This window comes from Hemicordylus capensis, chromosome 4 (assembly GCF_027244095.1).
Source record: "Hemicordylus capensis ecotype Gifberg chromosome 4, rHemCap1.1.pri, whole genome shotgun sequence".
NCBI lineage: Eukaryota > Metazoa > Chordata > Lepidosauria > Squamata > Cordylidae > Hemicordylus > Hemicordylus capensis.
This window is the reverse complement of record NC_069660.1, coordinates 99968049-99985083: the sequence shown is the minus strand read 5'-3', so window position 1 is coordinate 99985083 and position 17035 is coordinate 99968049. Positions and strand designations below refer to the sequence as shown.

General features: G+C 42.1%; 1 protein-coding gene across 10 annotated transcripts in view; it reads right to left on the bottom strand.

Moving 5' to 3' along the window:
- The window catches only part of FGGY (FGGY carbohydrate kinase domain containing), a 294022-nt gene that overhangs the window by 233802 nt on the left and 43185 nt on the right, over positions 1 to 17035 (bottom strand). For all 10 annotated transcript variants that reach the window (XR_008306941.1, XR_008306940.1, XR_008306943.1 and 7 more), the window contains exons 3-4: positions 12983 to 13094; positions 12378 to 12529 (exon numbers count right to left, since the gene is read on the bottom strand). Coding sequence is in view for 4 of the 10 variants with exons in the window: in XM_053249281.1 (XP_053105256.1) it covers positions 12378 to 12529; positions 12983 to 13094 (264 nt within the window). In the remaining 6 variants the exon portion in view is untranslated. The remainder of the gene's footprint in view (positions 1 to 12377; positions 12530 to 12982; positions 13095 to 17035) is intronic.

Genomic DNA, 17035 nt, shown 5'->3' with positions numbered 1-17035 from the left:
AAGCACCTAGTAGAGAATATCAAACAGGAGGTGGGCAAAGTGACATTATCTCAAAAACTACCCCAAAATGGCAAGAATAACTCAATAAGTACAAACAACAAAACACAATCCGGCCTTTTTGTATGATACGTGTAAACATAAAAACACACCAGCCAAATTCCTACTGAGGCAAAAGTTCACACCCAAACTGGAGTATAAATGTGAATTTAAACCACTGAGAGACAGGAGAAGAAAATCCTAAAAGAGTTCTGCACCAGTCTACTGCACCTGGTAGTCAATGACATGACCATGGCAGATTCCTCAGAGTGTTCTTTTCTACTAGTTTGGCCTCACTGCATGGCGACCACACAGTACTGCTCTGCTTGGCCCATGCCCACCAGAAGGAGAGATGGCTAGGGCAGCAGTGCACTAGTGGCTATGCAGTGGCCTAGGCAAAGAAGGAACAGTGTCAATGAGAGATCCGGAGGTAACAACCACTGGAGAGGCCTCTCAAATGAGCAACAAGTCACCACTTCCACGCATTTTGTGTCAAGCTGCCTTCTCCTGGAGACAGCAACTTTCTCGGACGACAGTGGCAGTATTGCAAAACAAGAACGATGGTTGAAAAGCCCTAACTCAATAGTTGGGGATAGGGCCATTGTTCAGAGGTAGAGCATCTGCTTTCAACGCAGAAGGTTGCAGAAGGTTCCAGGTTCAATCCCCGATATCTCCAGGTAGGGGTGGGAAAGATTCCTGCCTAAAACCTTGGAGAGCCACTGCTGGCCAGTGTTAACAATACTGAGCTAGATGGACCAATGCTCTGATTCACTATAACAGCTTCCTATATTCCTAGGAAGGGTGGCTGGTGTTTTTGTGTAAACACACACACACACACACACATTTCCCTTTCTTCCTCAACTATTTCAAGAATGCTTTTGAATGAAGGAATTCAGAACATCCGTGTTTTGCTAGTCATTGCGGGTCAAAAGGTGACAGAAAATAAAGAGCCATGAAAACAGCAGCTTGTAAATGAATAAATGGACAGCATAAACGTACCAAACTCCTCAGACAAGTGAGAAAGAAAGAATACACACACAATTACAGAGAAATAGCCCTTTGGTTATTAATTGTCATGGTATTATGCTCTGGTCCTTTGCTCTATGGAAAAAAGAAATTCACGTGTAAAGAATAAATATTCTTTATTGAAAAATAAATATTTCATTGCCCGATGGAATAAAGAAATGCACGTCCCTTGCCCCTGTCTAGTAAACAAAGTGTGAGTGAGGCACATTAGATTAGATTTGTTTTCTTACTGATCTATTGATCTTGTGGACACACTCACACCTGACAACAACCTAGGAAGACCTATCTACTAACTCTAATCCATCTTTGAATTACAACATAACTGGTTTAACAAGCAAAGTCAGTTTTAGAGATAACCGACATCAGTCAGCATTATGGTAAGAAAATATAACAAATACTGTTGGTTGTAAGTAATAATAGGACTCTCCAACTAGGGATTAAACACAGTAAGTAGTGAGAAGTAAATAAATTTTAAAATGGAAAGGTGATCTACAGGCAGAAGGAGATCATATCACCAACATTATTTGTGGCTCTTATGACATTACCTTCATGGTTCATAGTTCCAGTGGTAAAGTGCCAGGTAGAAGAAGGGCAAGATACCCAGCCCTCTGCCACTTCTCTGCTGCCAGTCAACTCCTCCCAAGGACACTTTGGAGTGGAGAAGCAGCAATTCAGCTAATATTACATGTGAATAGAGAACATACAGTTTGCCTTTATAATTTTTGAAGCAAGGTCACCGACATGACCAAATATCACCGACATGACCAAACCCCTGCTAACTGAGCAAAGAGGCATCTTTTCAAAGTGGTGATTATCTCTATTTAACAGAGGGAGAGTAACTGGCCCTATCCACCCCCAGCACAGTACTTCCAGTGATTGTTGCTGGTGTCTATCTTATGTTTCTTTTAGATTGGGAGCCCTTTGGGGACAGGGATCCATCTTATTTATTTTTTTATTTCTGTGTGTAAACCATCCTGAGCCATTTTTGGAAGGGCGGTATAGAAATCGAATAAATAAATAAATAATGAAATACCCAGCAAAAGGTGCAGTTCCAAGTAATTATAGACCGATAACCTGCCTGACAACCATGTTCAAATTATTTACTGGGATAATAGCAGTTGAAGTAATGCAACACTTATTAACTAATAAGCAGCTTCCAGCTGAACAGAATGGAAATTGCCTGAACACCAGAGGCACAAAAAACCAGCTGCTGACTGACAAAAGGATTTTAGAAAATTGTAAGAGAAGAAAAACAAATCTAAGTGTTGCATGGATTGACTACAAGAAAGCCTTCGATTCATTGCCTCACACATGGATAATACAAAGTTTAGAAACAACTGGTGTCAGCAAAAACATTCAGATATTTATTTATTTTTTTAAGCAATGAGCATGTGGAGTACACAGTTAACAATCAATGGCGAGACACTTGAACAGGTTAGCATTAGTATTTTCCAAGGGGACACACTATCCCCTCTGTTGTTTGTAATCGCCATGACTCCACTTTCACAACAAAAACAGGCCTTGGATACCAAACATCTAAACAAAACAGGCCTTGGATACCAAACATCTAAAACATCAAGTAAAATAAACCATCTGCTGTACATGGACGATTTGAAGTTGTATGGAAAGTCCCAGTCAGAAATCGAATCACTGCTAAACACTGTCTATATATTCAGTAGCAGTGGAGGTTGGACTAGACAAGTGTGCTGCATTAAAAATGAACAGAGTTAAAATAACAAAAACAGAAGGAATAGAACTGCCCAATGGAAGCAACATCAAGAACCTGGAAGAGAAAGAACATTACAAATACTTGGGCATTCTCCAGGTGGATAACATTGCACACACTGAAGTTAAAAATAGGTAGTGAATACATCAGGAGAGTTAGAAAAATCCTCAAGTCCAAACTCAATGGCAGGAACACCATACACGCCATAAACACCTGGGCTATACCTATTATCAGATACACTGCAGGAATAATAGACTGGACCCAGGCAGAGCTAGAGACGCTAGATCATAAGACCAGGAAAATAATGACCATCAGCCATGCTCTGCACCCCCGCAGTGATATAGATAGGCTATACCTCCCTCGCAGCTCAGGTGGAAGAGGAATGCTGCAAGTCCATCAAACTAGAGAAGGAGAAAAGAGGCCTTGAAGAATATATCAAGGACAGTGAAGAAGATGCACTTAAACAGGTCAATAATGAGAAACTATTCAGCACTAATGAAACAAAGCAGGCCTACAAGAAAGAACAAGTCAAGAACCGAGCAGAAAAATGGAGAAATAAGCCACTTCATGGTCAATATTTGCACAATATAACTGGAAAATCAGACATCACCAAGACCTGGCAATGGCTTAAGAATGGCAACTTCAAGAAAGAAACAGAAGTTTTAATACTGGCTGCACAAGAACAGGCACTAAGAACAAATGCAGTAAGAACAAAAGTCGAAAAATCAACAAGAAACAGCAAGTGCCACCTTTGTAAAGAAGCAGATGAAACCGTGGACCACCTAATCAGCTGTTGTAAAAAGATCGCATAGACTGACTACAAACAAAGGCATGACAAGGCAGCAGGGATGATACACTGGAACATCTGCAAAAAAAATTCAAGCTACCTGTAGCCAAAAATTGGTGGGACCATAAAATTGAAAAAGTTGTAGAAAATGAAGATGCAAAAATATTATGGGACTTCTGGCTACAAACAGACAAACATCTGCCACACAATACACCAGATATAACTATAGTCGAGAAGAAAGAAAAACAAGTGAAAATAATTGACATAGCAATACCAGGGGATAGCAGAATAGAAGAAAAAGAAATAGGGGGGGAGGGACTACAAAATACAAAGATCTACAAATTGAAATGGAAAGGCTGTGGCAGAAGAAGACCAAAATAATCCCAGTGGTAATTGGCGCCCTGGGTGCAGTTCGAAAAGACCTTGAAGAGCACCTCAACACCATAGGGGCCACAGAAATCACCATCAGCCAATTACAAAAAGCAACTTTACTGGGAACAGCCTATATTCTGCGACGATATCTATAATAATAACAGCAACAACATCGATAATAAAATTCAGCCATCCCAGGTCCTTGGGAAGGACTCGATGTCTGGATAAAACAAACCAGTCAATAACACCTGTCTGACTGTGTAAATAAATAATAATAATATAATTCAAACATTCTAACAATGATCTGCAAGGTGACATCTGCTACTTGAAGAGACTAGAAGAATGTCTCTTCTCCTAACTGCTGTTTTAAGTTTTACAAAAGTGTCATACTAATCAAAAGGGGCCATAGTTCAGAGGTAGAGCACATGCTTGGCTTGAAGAAGGTGCCAGGTTCAATCCCTGGCATCTTCAGGTAGAACTGCAAAAGATAGTCTGAAAAGAGAGCATAGCCAGTCATTGTAAACAATACTGAGCTAGATGGTAAGGCAGGTTCAGTTGTTAGAAGAAGGTCAGAAAAGGAGAGATGTGGCCTACATTGGAAGAAAGTAATGGAGCATGTAAGTCGAATTTAAACACAATTTTAAAAGGAAATTCATATCAATGAGTCTTGCTTCTGACACAGTACTATGCAGCTATCCCATTCCCCAGAGTGAGAGAAGGTATCTTAATTATTACTATATCTGAACACAGACAGAAGATGGAAAAGCATGATTAGGTTATTGTATCATTTTTTTAAATCTAAGATGGTTCTCCACCACCAATAAGTATATGTTAAGGTATATTCCAAGTGCAGCTTTTTACTGCTCCATTCTTTAAAGTACAGAGATTCAAAATGCTTATCATGTGCATTACAGGTTTAAAATGTGAAAGGAACAAGTTCTCAGTAACACTCAAAATAACTCATTTCATATTTGTCCCAGCTGAGGAACTTCCAGGCATTTTACTCTACAATCAGAACACTCCATTCCTCACTATGGGGCACTGGGTGCAATAAAGCCGGATATTTTGTAAGCATTTTCTTAAGATCTTTCGATGGGATTGACTCATACAACTGACAGCACATCGAAACACATCAAAACTGATGTACAATGCACTGTAAATACATGAGACACCCTAATGTGTCCAATATTATGTGGTTGGAATAAGCAATAACAAGAAAATGTAAGTTATAAGAAAAAAATGACTAACAACCTGATCCTTGTGGCAGTGGGGGAAAAGAATATCCCACAGGATCAGGTACTATTATCCTGATGCCAGGAAGTGGCACTATGCCACATTTGTGGTGCACAGAAACAGACCAAAACCTTGCTAACAGACCCTCTTTCCCCACAGGCTGAGGAGCACAGAAGCTCTTTCAAAAACTAACTTGCTCCTGGGACAAGCACCGACTCAGAAGCCACTGGAACAACTACCTTTCTCCTACCACAAAGCTTTGCAATAACCACAACAAAGTGGACACAACTCTATATGGATTTCTTAGGGAACAAGTGATATGGTACGATTTATTTTTTCCACAGCTCCTCAGGGTTAAAAGACAAATTCGCTGCCGCAGTCTAAGTCTAAGCTACCACAGCTAGCTTACCACAGTTACCACGGCCCAGGTGAGATGGACCCTTTCATCCGAGTGTTGCACATGAATCTCAATACAGAATGATTTCAAAGAAAATCACAAGGTGATCAGAAAAGGCAGTAACATTCATCTCCCTTAAAGCCATTGGGCTGTTGAAAGTGTTAAATATTTTGTGAGATGACAAAAAGGTATATTGGAAACACCAAATATATAGAGCAAGCCACATAGATTATAATCAGGCTTGTGTCTAGAAGTTGCTCCTTAGATAGCAAATCATCACAAAGAGTTATGATTAATATTAAGAGACTTACAAATTTATTGTGGCATAATTTTTCAAGGATGAGAGGCCATTTCAACAGACGGATTAAGTGGTCCCACTTGACAGGTGTATTTTTATATTATTACATTCTCACAAGAGAGGGGAAAGCTTGTAAACAGGAGGGCCAAGAGGACAAGAAACACAAAATGGGAATGGTGGGTTTGTCACATTTCTGAGCAAATAGAAAGAACCACTCATTGAAGCAAATGGCAGCAGAAAAATCCATTTCACTCATCCTGGAAGAAAAATAAAACCAGTAGGAGTCTTTTTTTTTTAAATCGAAAAAAATAAATACAGACACTTTAGTTGCAGGATACTTAAAAGAAATGTTTTTAATAGTGAACTGGGTGACATATCATCCCTTTGAAAGCTGGAAGCTTAAGGCAGAGATCACAGCCAGACACAGTGCAGGCAGACACTGTGTAAACTTCTTTACACAGAGCTGCCAAAATAATCTTACTCCTAATACGCAGCCCATCAAAAAAATGTTCTCCTCTCTTGAACAAGAAGTAGGAATGTACTTTAAAGATTTATTTATATGCGCTCAGTAATGGGACTCAATTCAGTCATTTCCAAAATGGAATTATGGGAGTTCTTACCCCACATTCTGCCAATTCCTCAATTAAACTGTAGCAAATATTCCTCTTCTAATAGACTATCTCAGGGTTCACCTTACTTAACATCCAGCCTGATGAAGAGTTTGGAGAACTCAAACATTTACTGCTTACAAGTGTGCATCACTTTTGGTTTGCCTTAATAGTCTTACCAGACTTTGGGGTTTACATGCTTTGATGCAATTTGAAAGCATCTGCCCCACCATACATCAAAACCTGGACAGAAGAGCTTCTGGACATGTACAGTATTTAATAGGTGTGTTCCTAGCATAAATTCAAGGGGATCTGTTTTGAATTCCGATAACTTTTTGAATCCTAACTCCCCCCCCCCCCCCCGCCCTGTTTATTGGTAACTCATTTCCCCTTCCCCCTCTCCTTCTCTATCAGTCTCTCCTCTTCCCTCCACCTCCAACCATTCATTATTTGGAGACAGGTTATGGGAGTATGGGTACCGCTATAGGGTTTTTTGTTTTGCATTCCAATATTTACAAAAGAACCCAACCAAACTTTAATTAAAAAATTAAAAACTATAACAGTTTCTTCCTATCAAAGCATGCTTACAAGTATTATGAGTTGTGTCACATCCACAGCATCACTGGTGCAATGTGCACCAGTGCTACAAACCTTCCCCACTGCTCCTCCCTACTGAAGCTCTCAAAACCTCCCCCACTCACCCAAAATGCTGCGGCTGAAGTTTGGGGGGCCACCAGCAATGGCATGCGTTGCTGTAGGGAGAGAGAGAGGGATACCCAGAGTGGTACAGTAACTCTGCTAGCAGTTAACCCTGAGGTTTTCCCTTTCTCCCCCTGCAGACCTTTTCCACTCTCTCGGACTGCATCCCATGTTATTGCTGTCAGTTTCCCAACCCACATCCATGGCTTTTAGGGTGCTCAGGGGCCTTCAGTAGAAAGAACTGGCACAAATTGCACCACTATAAGTTTTATAATAGGAAGACCAGCTAAATATATCCAAGTTGTATAGCTGAACTCTTGGGATGTGAAAAAAATCCTGATTTGCAAAAAATTATTCATTCACACCTCCAATTAGCAATATCAATATAAAAGTTGAAGTAGGTCTGGGGCATTTCCATAACGTTGTCAGATACAGTCCAGAGTTTGTGGTTGTCCATTAGACAATAAGGCTATTCAAATAAGCAACTCTAGCTGGGCTTCCACAGTCCAACCAGGGTAGGGCTGCAGCCAGCCTAAGCACACACAGAGCCAGTAGGTGGCGGAGGGGGAATTCCACAACCCACCACACTCCTGGCACGGTGCATTGAGGGATGCTGGAGGACTTTCTCCTCTGGCTCCCTGCTCTGCCACTCACTGCGGCATGGCTCATCTACTGCACGAGCAGAGCCTTAAAACTCATTAAGGGAACTCCAACATCCCTTCACTCCAGCCCTACTTTGGGAAACTTTGACCTACCCCAACATGCTTTTGTGGGATAAGCACTGTAAGGCACTTTACATACAAGAAATGCTATATAAATGTTTAATATATAGCCTCCCTCACCCCTGGACTGGTTGAGGTGTTGTGGGGCTTTGCAGGACCAAGGCCAAGCCCAAGGTGACTTGGCAGTTTTCCCTCCTGGTTCCATCAGCCGGGCTTTTTGCCCTGGACTTATAAAGAAGGAAGCTGCCAGTGGCGGGGCGACACCAAAGGGGGTCACCCCTTTGGGGGAGTAACGAGGACAAGGGCCAGAATTCTTGGCCTATTTGGAGCTGGACCTTTGGGGTGGGTGTTGAGGGGAGGTTCTGTTGTGGATGGTGGTTGTGAACCGCCCTGAGCTATTTTGTAAGGGTGGTCTAAAAATCGAACAAATAAATAAATAAATACTACAAATCCTTACTAGACCAGAGATGCTCAGGCTGTGCCATAGAATGTGCAGCAGTTTAACCAAAGAATGGCCCCTTATAATAAACTCAGCACTCTACTCTATACTAGCAGGAGACGAGAAACTATCATGGCTGATTACTGCAATTAGGGTTTTTTTGTACTGGCTGGCAGACGTGACAAATCCTGTTACGTGAACCATTGTGAGGCAGACTAATGTCACAAAATTAGCTACTCTACATACACATCAATCCTGGCAAGCCAAAGAGATCCAACATCTTCACACCCACTTATTTTTCGATGTGGCCACATGTGTCTGCTTGGGACTACTAGACTAAACATTTTTGTTGGCAAACTCAGTTTGTTGATATTTCTAACTCCCATTTAAGCAGCAAGTATGAAACCCAACCTTTTCCTAAAACTATTATAAATAATTAGACCACTGAACTATGCAATAAGAGCTTAAGGTTGATATTCATATTTCATGATAGGATCCACAAGCAATGCTAATTAACCCCAACCTGGATCTGTCAGCTAACTTCCTTGACCTTATCTAGCCTCCTCCACCACCCTACACACACACCTTGTTACTCTCTACATTGAGAGTCAGTAAGAAGGACTCCAGCTGTTGCGAGCTGATGGGGCCATTTACATATGGCCCTCATTAAGAGACAGAAAGCATCATTGAGACCAAATGTACACACCAGACTAGTGAAGGATATAAAAAATTCAAGTGGCACACATTTTTCCCTTTCATCTGACAGTCAGTATTAAGAAGCTATATATCAACCTGAGCCACATAAAAGTTAAAACAAAGAGAGAGTATTAGAATGCGACTCTATGGACAAAGTGTTTTCTGTCTGCTCAAGGACTTCAGTTCATACAGATGAAACGGGACAACTCAGGTGATGATTTGGGAGGTTTGGTGAAAAGTTGGATACTTTACTACTAGTAGTAGTCATAGAAAATACAGAGATGGAAAGGACCCCCTGGCATAAGAAGAAATTCTTTGGGCCTTTGAACAGGAGGGGAAACACAGGAAATGTACTTTATGAATAAAAACGATGCTATATTATGATGCACTCTCTGATGTGTAGCTCAAGGCGTCTTTCAGACAATCCTCTTATCTCAGGGATTGGATCCACTTAAACCTATACAACTAAATGGTTGCCTAGTATGTTCTTAAAACATCTCCACTGATATCCATCACACTTGGACAAAATAAAAAGGGGGCTTTACTAAGAAGGCAGTATGTTTTACTGGGTAGCCATTATGTTCTCAAATCAAACAACTACGGCCCACATCTAGCTCGCCTATTTGCAAATACAGTTGCCAAATCTAAGAATTCCCATAAGAAGTCAACCAAAGGCCTATCTAATCCAATACATTCTGCCACCAGCAGTGGAAGTTAGATGTCCCAGAGGCAGGGCATGATGGCCATCCTCCATTCATCACTAGAATACAGGAACTAGAGAGAGATAATACCTTAGAGTTGGAGCTTCAGTTCCTAGTTATCATTAGATAGACCAGGCCTGCTCAACTTCGGCCCTCCTGCAGATGTTGGCCTACAATTCCCATAATCCCTACCTACTGGCCACTGTGACTGGGGATTATGGGAGTTGTAATCCAAAAACAGCAGGGGGCCAAAGTTGAGCAAGCCTGAGATATACCTATCAATAGATAGGCCATCATAATCAGTGGAAATGTTCCACACATTAATTATACATTATGAGAAGAAACACTTATCTTCGTCCTAAACTTAACACCAATCATTTTCATTGGATAACCACAAATCATTAAACTAGTTTTGAGAAAGAGAGAGAAAGCCTCTCTCTACCTAAACTTCCCCCATGGTTCATAGAAGTCTATCGTGACCCTATCAGTCTTCTTGTTTTTGTATGTTCATAAGCCCAATGTTTTTACACGAAGGTAGCCTTTAAGGTAGTTCACACAACCTAACTGCTCGGAGGCGGAAAGGCAGGCTCCTACCTGCCTCCCCACACACGATCATCAGCTTTGCTAAGCTCTGCCATTCGCTACAGCACATGAGCTGCACCACAGTGAGAAGAAGAGCCAGGAGCTGGATGAGGAAGTCCTCCAGCATCCCACACCAGGAGCAACATACAACGGAGAATAACCTTGCTGCTGGTTGCTCTTGCCGCCCAGCTTTGTGCACGCTTAAGCATGCACACGACCAGGGACTAGGATAAAAAGGCTTGCTCATACCCTTCTACCTCAGTAATAACCTAGGTATTAAAAAGTCAGGCTACTCGGCATGACAGTGTCAAGTTTATGCCCAGTCGCAGCGCTCCACATGAGCAGCCCTACCCAGGTATGGTTGCTCTTGTGCATGCTCTCAGTGTCTGTGAATAATAAAGTTTGTATCAAACTAATGGTTTTAAGTCCGTTTCAAGTGTTTCGGCCATAGGGAACAATGGAAAATTCAAAACAACCTATGGTTCTCCATTAGTAACTCCTAGAGACACCAAAGTGGGTTGGGTGGTCAGGCATGATGGGTGCTTCCCACCACCAGAAATGGACAAGTGGGCAATTCTGAACAAATTTTTAACCTTTCCCCAAACCCCCATAGGATCCTATGGGGGAAAGGTTAACATTTTGTTTTAATCGCCTACCTGCCCATTTATTTTGTGGGCTGTGTGGAAGGCAGTGTTCCCTCTAAGGCATGCAGATGTGCATGCGCTTACAAGTTTTTTGATCCTGCTCAGGTTGAATCAGGAAGGCCCCATTCTGAATGCATGTGTGCGCACATTGTCTTGATACTGCCACCCAGAACAAAACTCATTCTGCACACAAATGAAAAAATTAGTGGGAACACTGGTGATAGGAAGCACCCATCATGCTGGGTGCTTCCTATCTGGTGATAGGAACACTGGGGATAGGAAGCACCCACATAACCCACTTTGGTGTCCCTAGAAGCTACCCTTCGGGATCAATGGAGTGATGAGCTCCAGATATGGAGCTCATTACAGCAGTCACCAAGTCATATTGCACTCACATGCACACACAGAGTCCATTTCTCACCACAACAGTATCTTACAAACAAAACAAACCACATCTCAAGGAAGGAAGGCACCCAAGTTCTGCCTTTGTCAATCGGAGATCCAGCAAAACCAGATAGTTAAAGCAGCAATAGATAGCACAGCATTATACTCAGTGCTGAGAAAAGAAAACCCCAAATTAAAACCTTCCTTCCTCCTGTCCTGATGTATCTTCTTCAAGAGAAGCATAAGGTCTCTCTTTCTCCCTCCCAGTCTCTTTGAATACATTTTGAAATTCCCTCCAAAAGTGTTCCCCCTCTGCGCTGCTAAAGAAGGCACAGTTGCCCATGACAACACTTGATTTGGATGATAACAAACCAACCAAGAAGCAAAGAGACTGCAAGCCAATCAGAAGCCACTGCCAGAAAACCAATCAGGAAGGGAAATGCACCCAAATGGTGCTCAAAACACTTTAAACGTTTCAAGTCAAAATTGAGCCATTCTGTTTCGAGTTTGAAACACTCAAAATGGCCTGATTTGCGCTCGAAACATTTTGCACATCCTTAGTAAAACAGCTGTAGAAGGAGATGATCACATCACTCTCCAATGTACTAGGTTACAAAAACTGGTGAACATTAACCAGAGTATGCCCTATGGTCAAATTTATGCTTGGATATAAAATTTTCTTTAGTTAGCAAGTTATTCAGGCTTGACCTCATCTTCCTAAAGCCAAATATGCAGGATGCCAGTCTCTCCAACTGAGAACAAAGGCTTAAACAAAACCCAGTGACTACAAGAACAATCACATCAGGCATTTAACCATTCAGAAACAGCTGATGTGAAATCAAAAACCCGCAGAAGGTCTTTCCAAAAGTTTAACTTTTGGCTGCTGTCAATTTTTAAGACTCCATCCTGCTTAAACAGAAAGAGTTCAACTTTGTGAATATGTTTCAGCAACACTGAACATAGATTACAAGTTAGAATAAAAGATGATCAACAAACCAAAACCTGGTGAATTTTAGGAGGTACTCACTTCTTTTAACCACAGCAACTTAGGCGGCTGCATCTCAACAGACATTGAGCCACCAACAAAGCACAAGACACTATGTTGTGTCTCATTGATGCGTGCTACTTGTTTAGCTGCACGATGGTCCATCCACATGATGACGTTTCTGTTACACTTTCCTTACAAAACAAGAGCAAATTTACAGTTCGGTTATGATTTAAATTTTGTTATGTGCAAACCAACAGCATTGCTAGAAATTCCTTAAACCTTATTGATTTTTTGGTATAATTAGGGACCAAAGCCCCAATTCCTATAACTATTTCACTTGAGCAAGACTCCCCAAATTAACCATCATTTCACTTCAGGCAAAATCTGGTGACAGTTTTATTTTAATTCCTACTCCGACTCCATGTCAGGATGGATTACTCACACAGAAGTAAACTGTGTTCAACACACAAATCCAATTCAAACAGACCTCTAGAAAACTACACAACAGTACTGTTGACTTTTGTGGTTACAAACTCCCACCATATGAATTTCACATCTACTACATTATTATTCTATAAATTTGACTGAAGTCATATTAAAATATTTTTACACTGAAAATCCTGATATCCCACTGGAGGACTTACCTTCAGAGTTGACTGCCAATGGCTGGAAATGGCTATCCAAAACTACAAGAGAGCAGGTAGCATCAAAACCAAGTCCTCTTATCTGAGCAATATTTATCCCTTGAGTAACTTTCTGTGAAATACAAATAAGGAAATGTTTTTTTATGTGTGAGATTTTTAAAAGTGTACAAAACATGTTTCTGATAGGCTTACAGATTAGTAATTAAGCCAGCAGTAAACTGGAACATAAATATTTTACAAGATTCTTAAACATATGATGAACCCTTCTGTATGAGAGTAAAAGTCTATCTAATAGGCCTGTGCCAATATTCAGCTCCAAATAGCCAAAGCAGAATAATCCGTACAATCCTGCTGGCACTATATGAAGGCAGTTAAACCAAAATATGTACCCAAAGTTTGAAGATGGTTTGTCAGCCTTGGCTTGTCATAACCATGGTGTTGTGTGATGCCTGAACTAATTATCTTAGTTTAATCTTGGTTCAACATGACACTCGCAAAGAGAGTTGCTAGCCCAGAGCAGCTGGGAAACACAGTCACTCTAGACTCCAAGCATTCCTCACTGTGCTAATTCAGAACATTCAGTTGTCCCAAGCCTGCCTAACACCACCACAGGTTACCCCTTCCTTCTCTGAAGCCTCCCTCTTCCTTTTGAACATAGAGGTTTGAAGCCAAGGTGCTTACATCCCTCTGCCAAACATAATGGTTGTTCTCACAACCAAACAGGGGGTGGGAGGGGAGCTGGAAGGAAGGCAGGAAACTACCTGTTCCCTCCCACACATTCGGAGCTTCTGCTGGGCTCTGCTGCCCACACACCCACACAAGCAGCATGGCAGCAAGCCCAGAAGTGATATTGGGAGAAGCAAGCTGGGGTCACCAGGCACCCCACAATGCACTGTGCAAGCAGCATGGTGCATTGGGAAAACTCCTGGGAGCTACTTCTCCTGGGTCCATGATAAAGATGCCTGCTGGGATATCAGGAGCAGCTGCTGGCAGTGTGGAGCTCCACACAACCATTAAGTGAAGTAGGAGGCATGCTCTTGTCCTTATACCTCACTTTTAGCCTGGACTGCTGATCAGGGCTACTCAGGCGAAGAGCAGAGGGACTGGGAGGGGGAGGAGGGGGAGGGGAGGAGGAGGAGAGCGAGGAGAAGGAGGAGGAGGAGTGGTGACTGGAGCAGGTGATGGCAGAGTCATCACAGCAGCCAACACCCAGAAGTAAGGGCAATAAGGAGAGCCTTATGTCAGTTCACCTGGGAAAACTTACTACACATTTCCATGATTGAGATGGACTTGAAATCTTCCCATTCTTCTTATTTCCCTGTTCTCCTAATTAAAATGTACATGCTTGTTTTCAAAATCACGCTTAATAAAGCTCATTTAAACAGACATCTGTGCATTTATTTAGCCCAAACTGGGAATGAGTGGAACAGGGAGGGTGCCTATGCATTGGGAATGGCTTCTCGGAATCCAACAGGTGAGAGCTCTGGGGCATAGGAATGTTGCAAGTCTAAGAGGTCCAGTTCTGGGTGGTGATAAAATGATTCCCAGAGAGGAAGGAAGAACACTGTGTGTAACTGCAAGTCACAATTCAAGAGTACATATTGAATGAAGAGGGAAGTAAATGGTTAACTGTATTTGGTGAGAGACTATAAATGGGGAAACAGAACTTACTATTTTGTTCGTCAAGTGTGCAGCAAGCTGCCACAGAGCTCACAGCATGAGCAAAGGACTCCCATAGGAGTTCATGCTGGGCTTCTACACCTCCTTTCTAATCATATTAAGGACCAATGATAGGAGAGTAGCTGGCAAGGCAAGGTCTTACCACCAGCAGGACAAAACAAAGTAGCCAAGGTTTGGATTCAGGAACTTCAGAAGTACAAAAGAAAGGGTGGTACCCAAACAAACCACAGGGGAGGAAAGCAACAATCTGAGATTGAATGACTGGTTAAATAAATACACAAATTAAAATAAACCTTTGTTCCTCAGGACTTCTGAACACACCCAAAAAATTTTTTCACAATTAAACCACACAGAAAAGGTTTGTTGCAGAAACTGCCTGTTTTTTTCCTCCCAGAAGCCATTAACAAAAATAGGCTTCAACCAAGACTTTGGAGTTCACTTACCAAATGTTTACTGATGCCAACTCTTGTCACTGGCTCTTGTTTGCAAGAAAACTAGTCACTGAACAAGTTACCAGCATGCAGAATTATTCAGGATCATACAACAAAGCAACTTTTGCTGCTCAGCTACAATTCAATACCCTTACTGAAGTGGAATACTCTGTATCATATTTAGCAAGAACTAATTCTTTGGCCTGGTTTTCACGATGGTAAAATGGGTAAGACGTGTCCTACCCAACTTCAGGAGCTGGGTACCCTTACAATTTTTGGTCGACTGTCAGCAAAAAGCCAGGTAGGAGGAGGGAGAAGTGATCATGTGAAAGGAGAGGCAGATGCATAATCTGACAGTTTCCTCCACCCTAGATAATATGCTGGGTAGGACAACACCATCAAAGCCTGCATCCACCTCCCACACAATCACTTCTTCCTCCTCCTACCTAGTTTTCTGCTGACAGACAACCAAAACCAGGAAGGATGCACAGCTCCCAAAGCTGGTGGGATGCTTTTCCTACCCAGTTTACCATTGTGTGAACTAGCCTTTTGCCTATTCAATGTCTTCATGTTTAATGGAAAGAACAGAAGAACCCCATTATTTGTGGGGGCTCCATTTCATGGGGGGTGGGGGGCGAACAGCAGGCATCAGGCAGGCTGGGCAAAGCAAAGCTCCTCTCTCGCTCTCTCTTCTCCCAGGAGGCATAAAGGCAGAATGGTGACTGCCTGCCTCCTTAAGTTCATTTGAAAATCCCTCCTTCGAACTTCCCCACCCTTGTCCCTTCTTTGACCCAAGCCAATGCGGGGTCAGTCACCCCTGGCAACACAAGATTTGAATGGAAATGAGCCAATCTGGAACCAGGGGGGAATCGCCAGCCAATCGTACAAATCATTTTGTACCTGAATCGATTTGCACATCCCTAGTAGAGAACACGTTTTGCATGCAGAAGGCCCCAGGTTCAATTCCTGGCACTTCCAGGTAGGACTGTGAGAGATCCAGGTCCAAAAACCTGAAGAGCTGCTGCCAGTCGGTTTAGAAAAACAACCAAGCTAGATGGACCTAACTGTCTGACTCAATATAAGGCAGCTTCAAAACCTTAATATATATTGCAGGGCAGAATCAAGGCAGCCTGAAAGAAACTGCAAAACCATTTCCCGTTATGAGGACGGCAATAAGGGTGCTTTGGCAAACAATGGTGGTGGGCATTCCTGTTCCTATGCAGTTGGCTGGAAAGCGCCACTGGAAAGAGATGAAGTCACTGTGCATCGATATGGAACCCCATCACCACATCCCTCTTTTCCAGGGTTTGATATGCTCCATTTTCTTTTCTCCCACCACAATTAATAGATGACACAGGCCTTAGTCACAGGATGTAGGTACTGCTAGAAGTCTCTGGTGTGACTAGTGATTCAGCCAGGTAGTACTCACAGTAGGTGTGGGAAGATTAATACACTTTGATATTCACAAACAAGTTCAATAAATAGAAAAAAGGGGTCTGGGCAATAAACATGCAATGAAAAAGAGCATTCCATTTCATTATCTACATAGCAACTGCATTGTACCACTATGCATCCTCCTCCATCTCCTTCGCAGCAGAGTGAGGCTCATTAATGTTTGAAAAGACTGATCAATAACAAGAGAACGGTGAACTGTCCAACTACGAATTACCAGGCATCTCATGTATATTTAAAGAGGAAACCTCAGAACACTACTCAGTCCAAGTCTTTTTGTAGAAGGGCCTCTCCTCAGCCCTGACATTCACTGCCAATCGAGGTCATAATGCCCACAGAGATGCAAAGAACAGTTCTGGACAAACTAATGAAACACAGGAGGCAGAACAAGCCCTGTATTTTACATCAATGAACCATGCTTCAGTTCAGCTTTGTATAGAAACCAATGGTACTTATTGTAGCAAGAGTAATGTTATTTATGATACCAACA